This window comes from Phyllopteryx taeniolatus, chromosome 18 (assembly GCF_024500385.1).
Source record: "Phyllopteryx taeniolatus isolate TA_2022b chromosome 18, UOR_Ptae_1.2, whole genome shotgun sequence".
Lineage (NCBI taxonomy): Eukaryota > Metazoa > Chordata > Actinopteri > Syngnathiformes > Syngnathidae > Phyllopteryx > Phyllopteryx taeniolatus.
In genome coordinates, this window is record NC_084519.1 from 5,567,734 (window position 1) to 5,581,259 (window position 13,526).

The following is a 13,526-nucleotide window of genomic DNA, read 5'->3' on the forward strand; positions in this document are numbered from 1 at the left end:
AACCAAGTTTGTCTGTGCATGCAACATGATTTAAAATAAAAATACATGTTTTTAATAGCTGGTCAATGTTATACTGAATACCGCTCCCTCACCTGCACGTTTGGAGCAAAGATTATCGAGTGGGTGTATGTTTTTTCAAAAACTCAAGAAAGAATTTCTAAAAATGGACAGTATTTCAAAATGTGTTTTTTGTTGTTGTTGTTGTTGTTTTTCTTGCCTGCTCTGAATCCACAAATCAGCCAAGTACACACGTACATACATTCGGGCCAAAATGACAACATCATGAAAGCCAAAGCACTGAATAACAGGGTGAGCAAATTTGCTTGAGGAAGCTACATCTGACTAGTTATTGTCATTGTTATCCTGACACTGATAATGTAGCACGACCCCCATCATTAATATATTTGGGAACTTGTCTTTTCTATTCTGCATGACACCCTGATTTGTGTAAATAAAAGACAGAAACCAGCAAAAAAAAGCCGCTTTATTGGAGCCAATTTTCTCCCATCTATGTATACAGCAATGGACATGAGATACTGTACACTGAATTTCCTGTTCTGTAAAGCACTTAAGCGCAGTGGAAGTCAGCTGTGCAGTCAGCTATGGCAAATAAACCTTTAAAGCTCAGGTACATGGGCAACAAAGTGGACTTCTCTATCACCATGGAAACTGAATTCCACATGATGAACATCCCACCATACTGAACCTGGCCCATATGTGAGATTCCAGCAAACTATCATGCATTATTCATATTGTTTGAGCGTACACATGTTAATGGGAAATACGCAGTATTCGAATCTCCAAGGAAGCATAGCTCTTTGCTGATTATTCCTTTCGACGCTCATCCTCGCACTGTTTTGCATCCACTGGATCCACTTTATTTCTCCCTATCTGTCCACACTTGTCTCTGCCAGCCGGTTGTTCATGATGCCGAGCGCCCCCACTCCCCCGGAGAAGCCGTTATGATGTGAAGTGGAGCTGGACTGGCGCGGGTGTCCGATCGCCATCTCGGAAAGCTGCTTCTGCATGATAGCCAAGTTGACCTGCAGGAGACATTCAAAGAAATCAGATGAGAAAGAGCCACTACCGCAATGTCCTGGCAACAGTTATTTCTCTGAATCCACTTATGTTCCATGCCTGTGTTAATTTAAGTGAACACAGATCTCAATAAAGTGTGACTGACAGGTACAAAAGCAACACTCTACCTCCCTCCCACTCACACACAGCAATTCTTTTCTTCTTTTTTGGACATCACAGGACTGAGTGAGTGTAGAATACAGCGAATCTGTTTGGCACATACTTTGAGCCCAACGGCGCTGCCAGCCCCCACATCCTTATTCGCAGAGGACTAATTGGGCCATATTGTTGCTAGGTTACCAAAAGTACTCTCCTTTACTCTGTGTATCAAATCTTGGTAGGTTACTTTAGGTTAGTTAAAACCTTGTCTCCCGCGTCAGATTTTTGCTGTTACTATTACTGTTACTGTATGCGAAGTGACACCGAGGCTGGAACCTTTCTGGCACACTTCCAATTTGTATACGTTGATATCTCAAGTTCTACGTGGTTAAAAACAAAACAAAACAGGAGCACAGCAGATGAAAGGTTGTCAAACTAAAAAGCATGATCACAGGGATTTATTGGCTTATGCTTGCAAACTAAACTAGCAGTTCAAGTCAAAGCTCAATACTAACATAGAACAAAAGCAGCAGTAGCTCAGCAGTTGGGCTTCAGAACTGCGGGTTTGAGTCCTGCTGCGGACGAAATGTGAAAATGGCAACTAGTTTGTTGGAAAGATGCTCTTCTGCTTCCTGACTACTGTCTAATTGCCTTTCAATAAGGAACCAACCGCATCCCCCAGCTCAAGAAGTGCAGCTTTGTTTGTGTAGAGTGTGAATTGATCATTTTGGGGGTACAATAATAAAAAAGGACCAAAATCAATGTGCAACAAACCACCTCTACTGTGTGTGTGAAACATTAAACTGCCTTAGATACATATCTAACATACTGTATATGCTGTATTGTGTACTCATTTCCATGTTTGAATGAGGCGTTTTGTCTACATACTGGATGGGAGAGCAGGAGTATAGGCAGGGAATAATAGAGCAACAAAAAAAATCATAACAGTGTGGCTAATGAGGTGACTGGAAAATCAAAATCATAACAGTGTGGCTAATGAGGTGACTGGAAAATCAAATCATCTACAGTATATTAAATTGGCCAGCTACAGCTAATGATCTGATAACACGGATTAAAGTAAAAGCAAGGAATTATTTTCTCACTTTGCTCATTAGCTTCCATGCGCAGAAAGCGTATTCTAGTTTTAAAACGAAGCAGGAATTGACATTAGAAACAAGCACTTCCTGACCAAAAAATGACAAAGAGTATAAAACATCAAGTCTTGAAACATACATTCTGATGTTTCAGTGAACAATAATGTTGGTAGAGGCAATGTACACATCTGTGCGTAGTGAAATACACTATATTTATTTCGGCCTATGTGGCGTTTACATGTTCTCCCTGTGTTTGAGTGGGTCTTATTTTATTTTTATTATTTTTAAATCCAGCTTCCTCCCAAATTCTAAAAACATGGATTTTGGGTTCATTGTAGACTCCGTTGTCTGTAATTGTGATAATTGCTTGTTTTTGTGCCCTGCAGTTGGCTGACGATCACTCCGGGGTCTTGGCCAAAGTCAGATGGGATAGGCTCCACCTCACCCGTGACCTTAATAAGGATAATTGCTATAGAAATTGATATTGTTTGTGGCTAAACACGAACAAACTAACTAAATTCACCATTGTTTTTTTTGTGTTTTTAAAAAAATATTGCTTAAGCACCAATCAAAAATGATTTTTAATATTGAAATGTTGTGTCTGTGGCATTGCTGAAGTGTTATGGGACAAATACGGTAATGTGGTAGTCTCGCCACGCTGCACTATTTGCATATCTGTTGTCGACCAATACTGGCCACTCATGCCAGAGTAGCATCTGCACCACTTGCTCAGATGACTGAGGAGTATCTGCATAATTTGCACAATCAACATTGTCCCAGATTATTTCGCGACTAGTCACTTTAAACTGCATACATTCCTTGAAGTCTCTGCACCCTTTGCACAATGGTCATTGCACCGGACTATTGCTCTATTAGTCATTCAAACTGCTCTAATTGCTAGAGGACTCTGCATCTTTTTGCACAATTGTCAAAAACAAACAAACAACAACAACAACAAAATGTACCGGCATTACCAGATTACTAGCAACCTTTTATTGCTTAGTGTTTTTCTCAATATCTTTATGTCTCAAAAGTGCTCTCTGTCAATTGACTGTCTGTTGTCGTACTAGAGCGGCTCCAACTATCCATCCATCCATCCATTTTCCGAGCCGCTTCTCCTCACTAGGGTCGCGTGCGTGCTGGAGCCTATCCCAGCTGTCATCGGGCAGGAGGCGGGGTACACCCTGAACTGGTTGCCAGCCAATCGCAGGGCACATAGGAACAAACACCCATTCGCACTCACAGTCATGCCTACGGGGAATTTAGAGTCTCCAATTCATGCATGTTTTTGGGATGTGGGAGGAAACCGGAGTGCCCGGAGAAAACCCAGGCAGGCACGGGGAGAACATGCAAACTCCACACAGGCGGGGCCAGGGATTGAACCCGGGTCCTCAGAACTGTGAGGCTGACGCTCTAACCAGTCGGCCACCGTGCCGCCCGGCTCCAACTACCGGAGACAAATTCCTTGTGTGTTTCTTGGACATACTTAGCAAAATAAAGATGATTCTGATTCTGATGTTGGTACAGGCACTGCACACAACACTGAACAGTAACATAAGCCAAACCTTCAAACACCCTATATTTCCAGACAGTCTGAGTTAACAATATTATTTTGTTCTTCTTTGCCACACTTAGGGCTCATTATTCACATGATTCAGATGAAAATTAATCCAAAGTTTATCTTCCAGTTTAAGGGATAATCAGAAGACTGATTAGACAAGCAGCGGCATGCCGGTTTGTTCCTCTTGTCTGAGAAATAGTTTCACTTATTTAAATTTAAAGACAGATGAAACTGCTGAGTTTATGGAAGCACGAGTGTCTCGTGCTGGACCACCTCAAGAGCATCACAGGTCCCCTGCTGGACACCCTGCAGTTTGCCTACCGAGCAAACAGGTCTGCGCATGATGCAGTCAACATGGGACTGCACTTCATCCTCGAACACCTCGACAGTGCAGGGACCTACGCGAGGATCCTGTTCGTGAACTTCAGCTCAGCGTTCAACACCATCATCCCTGAACTCCTTTCCTCCAAGCTTCTCCAGCTCAGCGTCTCAACTGCCATCTGCCAGTGGATTTACAGCGTCCTGATGGGCAGGACACAGCAGGTGAGGCTGGGGGAGGCCACCTCATCCACACGCAGCGTCAGCACTGGGGCGCCCCAAGGTTGTGTCCTCTCTCCGCTGCTCTTCTCTCTCTACACGAACGTCTGCACCTCAACGCACCCGGCTGTCAAACTCCTGAAGTTTGCAGATGACACCACTGCCATCGGCCTCGTCAAGGACGTGTCTGTATATCAACAGGAAGCAGAGCGGCTGGAGCTGTGGTGCGGCCGACACAACCTGGAGCTGAACACGCTCAAGACTGTAGAGATGATCGTGGACTTCAGGAGGCATCCTTCGCCACAGCTGCCCCTCACGCTGTCCAGCTGCTTTGTGTCAACCGTCGAGACCTTCATGTTCCTGGGAATTACAGTCTCTCAAGACCTGAAGTGGGCAATCAACATCAACTCCGCCCTCAAAAAGCCCTTGGTAGGGCTGACAAAAAATGTTGGCCTCCGTCATCATTTAAGTTACCCATCCCTTCTGTAGGGAGAGCCCATAACAATAATTTATTAGGCTGTGAGCACTACCAATCAGTGCATTGTGAAATTGGGGACTCATACCTTCACACCAGGCAATTGACCGCTGCACACAGAACCCAAATCGCTGCAATGGAAAAACTGCAGCCTCTGGTGTTTGTTTTGGGAAGCCACATTTTGAGGCACCATATCCAGTATACAACTGTATTATCCGTTATTCAACAACAAAAATCATGGTGGGATTGTCAAGGAAGGAGAAGATTGCGCTGGCCGCTGTTGCTCTATTATAGTAATAGAAACAATGGAAATACAGGAGAGAGTGTAGGTATTTCAGAGGTTCTTGGCAATGATCACCGCAATCATTGACTCCATTCGTGGACTGTGATATGACTTGGCATTTTTGAATATCCTGTTACAGCTGCGAAATTGCAACACCGTCAATTAAGATTTCGAATGGCAGCAAAACTAGTGGCCGCCGGTAGGCCACTCGTGAAACTTAACAAGGAGACAACGACTACAGTGAAGCTCGATTATTGACTAGGTGTTCATTATGTCTCTCGTAAAAGCAGTCTAAACAAATGACGGGGAAAGGAGTGAAAAGCTGGCTTGTAGAAACGTGATTACATTCACAAAAACGGTCTCACCTTATTTGCTGCGAGGAAGTCTCTCATAGAGATCATCTCTCCAGACATCCTGCGCCCAACATCAGTTTCACTTTCATTGATGGCATCTGTCTCTATGGACGGTTCGCTGCGGGCTCGCAAGTGGCCCGGGGCCACCACGTTCCGACGGGGGTGCCGGTGTGGGTGGTGACCCCTTCTGGAGTAACAACATCGGCAGGGGGCTTCGAGTCTCCTCAGCAGCCAGTTGAGGACCTGCTTGATGACAATGGAGATGACGTTGAAGAGGGAGTAGATGCAGCAGACGCCCGCCAGGATGAACAAGAAGTTTCCCATTTGGTATGCTGCCGTAGCGTGGCCCTCGTAGACGAGCCGCTGGCTGCTCACCATATCTCCAAAGCCGATGGTGCTGAAGGCCACGAAGCAGAAGTAGAGCGAGTCCAAGTAGCCCCAGCCCTCGGCTGCAGAATACATGAGCGAGGCACAACAAGAAACCAAAATGGCTGCCGCTCCAAGGATGAACATCACACAGTAGACTGAAGGCTTCCAGCCGGCGAGGTCCTCCCCTTTTCCACTTGACCTTGCACGGACCCCTTGTCCATTTTGGGGGAGTTGAGCCTTGTTGCGGCGGTGCTCATGGCATGATTTGAGGACGACGGCGATGACAGTTATGACCCGCTCCAGGAAGAGGTTGAAGAAGAGGATGGTGGCTGCGCATCCGAGGAGGCCGTAGAACATCAGGAAGACTTTCCCTCCAATTGTGGCAGGAGTGGTCATTCCAAAGCCTTGGACACACAAAACACATCTTAAAAATCTCAACACAGAATTCCCTACAATAACTGCAGTTGTTGCTAAATGTTTACATTGACTCAATTGTACTATGTTTAACGATCAATATACTTCACCATTTTAAAGAACATGGTAGATGTCCCTGTCATATTCTGAATTTACTGTGTATGTTGGATGTTTGACTTATTAGAAAAGAAATTTCAAAAATTGTTGATCATTGTCAGACATACTAAATATGATCATATTCGGTGCCAAATCCTTTTTGAACCGTCCATTACAACAATATAGTGTGCAATGTATATTGTGCAGTGTTAATAAGAAACTTGAAAAGTGAAGCAGCACAGATCCATCCATTTTCAACACCGCTTATCCTGGTTAGGGTGGCGGGGCGCTGGAGCCTATCCCAGCTGACTTCGGGCGAAAGGCGGACTACACCCTGAACTGGTCGCCAGTCAGTTGCAGGGCACATATAGACATGGGCAACCATGCGCAGTCACATTCACACCGTCACTGAGTGGGAACTGAACCCACGCGGAAAACATGCAAACACGGGAGGCCCTGAGCCGAGATTTGAACCTGTGACGTCTTGACTGTCTGACACTAATACACCATGCTGCCTTTCAAGAACATTTGTCACTTAACCAAAGCATGAGATAGTTGATTACTAAATGACGTAAAAGAGACGACTCATGAATAAGTTTGTCACCCATTTTTATTATAACACTTTCTGTTTCCATCATGTATTCATCCATCCAGGCCTGACCTACTCGAGGAGGGTGACATTTAGCCATTATTCAATTATTGATTAAGTGTGTTGTGCCTCGGAAAATTTGTCCAGAGGTTTCATATTTATGAGATATTGAGAGCTGTAGATGAAAGATGGACTCAGCACAATGAGTATTAATTACACTGTAAATATTACTTCGTCATGTTTTGAAAGTACAGTACTGCTATTAATTAATTAATTAACATCTGTATTCCCTCTCCATTCGTCTGGAACATCCAATACTGCAGTGTGATTGATGACGTCATTGGAAATAATCAATGAAAAGTCATTACAACATGGGAATGATGTATGTTTAAAAATGTACCCACTTGATTCCACATTCTCATTAAATTTGCCATGTCAGACAGTTAATCACAAAACCGGTCAAGTGTCATTTATTACAGAAAACTATAATCAATGTTTAAATTGCACTTACCATCACATCCTGACGAGAAAGACACATTGATGGTGCATATGCACAAGGATAGGTGTTTGTTAACTCCAGTTTTCCACTTTTACAGAATAAATAAAGCTAGTTCTTCTGCACATGGGTGTTTCTAGCCCCATTTTAGGATGCTCAAGCACCTCTGAATTGAATCCCAGCACCTCTGAAATTTGAGATTTCAATTTTTTTTTAAATGTATGTCCTTTATAAACAGTAGATAAGTATATAACCATACAGTACTTGGCAAGAGCGTAATATTTGACGACAAAAATACCAAATCTCCTTGCCTTAAAAATGGTTTCTGCCATGAGCAATACGCTGCCTTCCAGGGATATACAGTACAGTTGTGGTGTAAGTACCTGGCTTAAACCAGGATATGTGGAACATTTCTTAACTTCTGCCACTCAATACCAACACTCTGTTAAAGATGTTTGTCTACTGTGGTATGGGTATCGTTTCTTTCACCTCAGTCATATCTGCTGAAACGACATAAACAAGTGGCGTAATAGACTGCACTGGCATCAAATCATAGGATGCCAAAATGTGTCACGTGGGAAAAGTCTCTTGTGAGGTGTCAAGGGTTGAACCCCACTCAAGTAACAACAACATGGGGTTCATGTGAGACTTCACCTTAGAGATCATCTAATGCATATGCGTCACATATGCGGGCCACATCTGGCTGGGATACAATTTCATTCAGCTCGCGGGACCATTTAGAAATCAGCACGGAACCAGCCGACATAGTGAGCTTGCCGACAGCTAATAAGCGGTCTATATTAGCTTCGACAACACATCTTTTCCCGTCACACCCACACATGCACATTACAAATGCTGAATTAGACCAGAGTGTCATTCATTGCACGAGCATTGTAACTCTGTGCTGGATTCACTGCCACCAAAAATAGCAATAATTGAACTGTCCACAACTAGAAACAACACCACTTTAACTATTACACCACGTCTGTCAAATATAACACATTAAAGAGTCATGATACGATAATTGCCGTGTGCAAACCATGCCAGTAGATAATCCTCTGATTCCCGAACACCCTACGATAAGTTTTTTTAAAGAAGTATTGTGAAGCGCCAATGACACAAAGAAGAAATCCTATAATAGAATGGCGAAGAGAAAAGTTGATTCTGAAAACAGAGCTTTTCAAAACCAGTGAGAAGCTGAATATATATGTTTATTGCCATTGCTGGCAAACCCGTGCATCCTAATTCTTTAGATAATATGGCTGTATTTAAATATAAACTAAAATGGCACAAGCCAATCAGGAAAAGTAAAAAAAAAAGAATGCAAGAGGGATCTCATCACACAGTACTAAAAACAGATTGTTTTCACCCAAGCAAAATCACAATGTGAAGCTGCTGTTTAAGCAAGGAGATCAAATCAGCCCGGCCACTTACTGAGACAGAGTTTCTGAAGAACTGCATGATCAAAGTATGTGCAGTCTTGTGTCCAGACAAAAAGCAGGTGTTTGCAAATGTAATGATATACACAAATGCTGATCTGAATGAGGCTGATCGAGTGTGAGAGGGCCCCTGATTTGAAAACAAGATTGACCGAAAGAGCGAAAAACAACTGTTGCATGCTCCCTTGCTGTGGGTGAGCGTACTGACGCGACTGATCTTCACCTGTGGAGTGGACTCCGATTTGTTTGTGACAGAGGAAGTATTGGACATTAAATTGGGAACCAGTGCAGTAAAGCAAAAGAATCCACAGTTCTAAGCGATTCAAAGTGAAAATGTGAGTTGGCGTTTCTGGCTGAAATAACTAAGCATCTCAGATTCTTTGGCCTCCAGCTGCAGGGATGGGACCGCACGATTAGTAATGCAGTGAAGGCATTTCAAGTGACGCTGCCCCTTTGCGAGACACAAACGCAACATTTCAACTTGTCTCACTTTCCCTGCTGCCAAGTAATCTTGAGCCAAGTCTGCGCCACGGTGATCCCAAACCAACACTTTGCTGATAAACACACAAAGCAAAGTTCGCACTGAATTCGCACGGCGCTTGATTGACTTTGAAGCACAGAAAACTAATTTCGAGCTGCTTTGCAGCCCAATGTACAACTAGATAATGCACTACAGATTCAGATGAAGCTGAAAGAACCGGAGTGTAATGGCAAACTGTAAGCGGAGGACGACACTGTTGGATCGGCGCTGCTCACGGGATACAGTCCTGAAGCAATGCCACACGCGGTTTGGTAGCACATATCTGTGTGAGCAGCTGTTCTCTGCGTTGAAGATGAACAAAACATCACGGAGGCGTCACCTCGCTGATAAAACACTTGCAGTCCATTCAGAGAATCTCAACAACACACAAGCTTACCCTGAACAATCAATGCCAAGAAAAGATGCTAATCGAGCGCTGACAAAAATGCCATAACGAAAATGGAATGTTTTGATGTATTACTATCTGAACTTTTATTGATATGCACCATTTTCATTTATATTTCAATTTCCCCCCCAACTTCTTCATATTTTGAATTTTTATAATTGTGAAAAGAGAAATCTTGATGCAGATATAAATAGGCAAAGTTATTTAAGTTGATTTATTTTTGGAAAACTATTGTGTCCCGTCGGTTTCAAATCAGGTCGAGGTCATAAAAACAACAACATGTAGTTTTCGTCTGTTCAATAAATGCTTATCGTGTTTGCCCGTGACCTTGAGTGTGCTTTTGATTTTTGGCCCCTTGTGCAATTGAATTTGACACATGTGATCTTACGGATGACTCACAAATTGCGGTTAGCGTTTCTTACCAGTGATGGTGAAGCTGCATGTGTGACAGCAGCCATATACAACAGTATCACGAACTGGACCTTAATGCGTCAGTAGCGGTACACGCATGGCTGCTCAGTCCAATATGACTAAAGTGACAACAAGAAACAGGTCGTACGCTGGACAATGAGCGTCAAGCTGTAATCTTGGCCAGTCACTCGAACACAATTTATTGATTTGCATTGAGCAATTGAGTTCTTTCTACACCTGTAAGGCAGTTATGAATATTAAAATGTTGCTTGAAACGTCGCCTGAACAGTTCTTTCATCCGTTTGACCCTGAAACGGATTTATACAACTTCTATTGTTTCCAGTGGAGAAAACACTGATGGTGAATCACAAGAATGGATTTTTATTCAACTCTAAAGGCGCCCCTGAATTTAAATATACTAACTCAAGTTGCTAAAAAAAAAAGTAGACATACAGTACATGGTCATTGATATTTGTATAGTGATGAAAAAGTGTACTTACTCTGTGAATAGAAAGCTATTTATTTTTAAACATACATGTGAACATATTGAAATTTAACTTCGCTGTCCATGTTTATATCATGCATACATAAATAAATCTGCTAAGTAAAAAAAAAAAGTGGTTGAATAAAATAAAATAAAATGTATTTATTTATGATTATTATTATTATTATTGTTATTTGTTGTCACTCACCAATGGTGGAAACCACAGTTCCCACGAAGTAAAAAGCCCCGGTGAAGTCCCATCGAGGTCTGATGCTGTCCACTCGAATTCCTGCCACATTGGCTTCCTCGTAGTTCCTGAGGAAGCGGTTCAACTCTGTCTTGCTCAGGTTGTACGTGTGCCTGAAGAGCTCGAACCTGTGCGCCCATCGCTCCTTGGCCTCCTTCTCTTTGGGCTGCTCCAGCGCGGAAAACACGGCTGCCCCGCATAGCAGGTAGATGATGATGAACAAGGCCAGCAGCAGGAATCTCGCATTATCTTCATTAATCGGACCCGAACCGCAGCAGCAACCGCCCCTAAATGCCATTACGTTGCCGATGTGCAGCTTAGGTGAGGGGCTCGTGTCATGATGCTCTCGAACAAAACGCGCGCTCACCCTCAAAGGAAAGATGCGCGCAATGTTTGGTCAACGCACGGAAGGAGCAAAGTCACGCGCAAATCAATGAACGAGGCAAAAGCGTCCTGGAAAGATGACTGTCATTTCCACATCTGGCGCGTCAGAACAAGAGATGACGAGATCCGCGCAACAACCTGTGGATGCTGTTGTTCACTGGTGCGCTCGAGTCCTGCCCCCCCACCCCCCCCCACCCCCCCAAAAAAAAAACGCGGACCCCCAACCCCCACCTTCCCAGAACGCACGTTTTACGCACGGCTGCCGGGCTTTGAGGCACAACACTACCACCACCATCAATATACATTTTATAGTCAATACAGAACAGTGATGCAATTGCAAAATATAATATATAGAGTAGAATTAACCTGCAGTCCTTATAGTGCTGTGTTGGGGGGGTAATGTTGTTACTGTGCCAGTGGTTGTCAAAGTTTGTATGCCAAGTACCATCTCACAAATGACTTAGCTCTCCAAGTACCGCCATAATGACCAACAATAAAATACTGGAACGTAATCAGCAGAAACAACATTTTCTTTAGTCACTTTGGAATTATGCACTTTGAACACTAACACTGCACTTAAATATAGGCAAATAAAAGTCTCTACTTTAATCATCCAACTACAAGGCCGTGCACATAAAGATTAATACAAAATTGTAGCCAAATACATTTTTGAGAACCTTTTTTCTAAATGCATAATTCCATATACAGTATCTTGTTTCGGGTATAGAGAATGGGAATCACAATGGAGGCTGGAATAATCATAATGTGTGTGGTGCATGTGCTAAAATCTGGTAAAATGGTAAAGAAAAAAATGCGTGTACACCAGTTTGAACTAACAATCCTATATGAAACCGTAATCTCCTCGGCTGTGGTAATACAACTTCTTGTACAGCAGCTGCCGAGAAAATAGAAGAATGTCTAAAAGAATAAACATTTGAATCTTCAGATACTGTATCCAACAGAAAGATTCATCATCTTGCACTGTATCGGTTTTAAAGTTGAACCGAACAGACAATTTGTTTATTGTTGTGTCATGTCTACGCAGTCATTTGCCCAATTTGTGAAAACAAATACTTGCTGCTATGTAATGTAATGTTTTTAAATGCTACGTCATGCTCGTGAAAAAGCTTTTTAAGAAGCGATGTGCGACTTACTTTAAAACTGTAAAGCTTTTAATCTGGAATTTTTCAGTCCTCTTTAGCATTTCAGACTTTCCCCTCTTTACTTCTTCAGATGACTTAATTGAGGATATGTCACCTTTATACACGATGTGAAATCTGACACAGAGATGCTTTAGCACATCACTGCTCGCTTTCAAGAGATGCAATAGCACTGGTGTTTTGCACACAAAATAAAAAGGAGAAGAAACATTTTCAGTTTTAAAATACGTATTAAAAGAATAGCACTTGCTAAGTATTCCGCTAATGTCATCCCCTATGCTGCTCGCAGTCCCGAGTACCTGCATAGTCTTTAAGCGTGGCGATATTAAACATAACAATAACTTTAATTCATATATGACACGCTGTGCAGTGAGTAGTTAAACAACTTTTATAGTAGCTACGGTTACTTTGTCTTTGCCATTTCTGTTCAGTTACAGTGTATCCAACAATACTTCCATGCATTCTTTTCAAGGAATCACAATTAAGGTCGCACATTTAAATATTGTACACTTATTTAGCGCCACAAACTGTTCGTTGCAAACGAACGTTGTATCTGCTGAGAACCATGTTATAAATGTTGGCCCTGTTGCAAAATGTGTGGATCCTAATAATACAGCATGTGTTTACCAAGTGACATCATGACATTTTCTAAGCTGTGTTGAGGGATTCGCGCTCTTGCCCTCTTTAGCTGGGGACGATGTGAGCAAATGTCAAAAAAGGAAAGCCGAATAAATGTAAATTATTCCTGTTCAAAAGCAGGGATGAGAAAAAGTGCTATTTGAATCAAATTGAAGGTTTGGCAAAATGATGTCCTAGCTGAGGCTGTGCAAACGAGCAGGTGTTTTAGAGTATCACAATATTACAAATATTGTGAATTAAATTATTAATAATTGTTTTAGGCAAGTAAATAAAACAAATTAAGCTTTCAACATCCTTTTTTCCATTATAACTCCAATAGCATTGAGTGGGGCAGTGTATACATGACCTATGCTGTAGTTTAGGAATAACAAGTGCTTGTACTATATACGGCGG

At 42.5% G+C, this 13,526-nt stretch overlaps 1 protein-coding gene across 2 annotated transcripts; it reads right to left on the reverse strand.

Annotated features, from left to right (window-relative positions):
• Positions 1-484: 484 nt before the first annotated feature.
• kcnk13b (potassium channel, subfamily K, member 13b) lies at positions 485-11,499 on the reverse strand. Of its 2 annotated transcripts, XM_061754311.1 has the most exons (4): positions 10,912-11,499; positions 5,855-6,252; positions 5,492-5,722; positions 485-1,043 (listed from the first exon to the last, which is right to left on the reverse strand). In XM_061754311.1, exons 1-4 carry the CDS (start codon positions 11,246-11,248, stop codon positions 888-890), a joined length of 1,122 nt encoding a protein of 373 aa, XP_061610295.1. In that variant the 5' UTR covers positions 11,249-11,499; the 3' UTR covers positions 485-887. The 2 variants fall into 2 exon arrangements, with proteins under 2 accessions (XP_061610295.1, XP_061610294.1); XM_061754310.1 differs by having other exon boundaries at positions 5,492-6,252.
• Between the last annotated feature and the right edge of the window lie 2,027 nt (positions 11,500-13,526).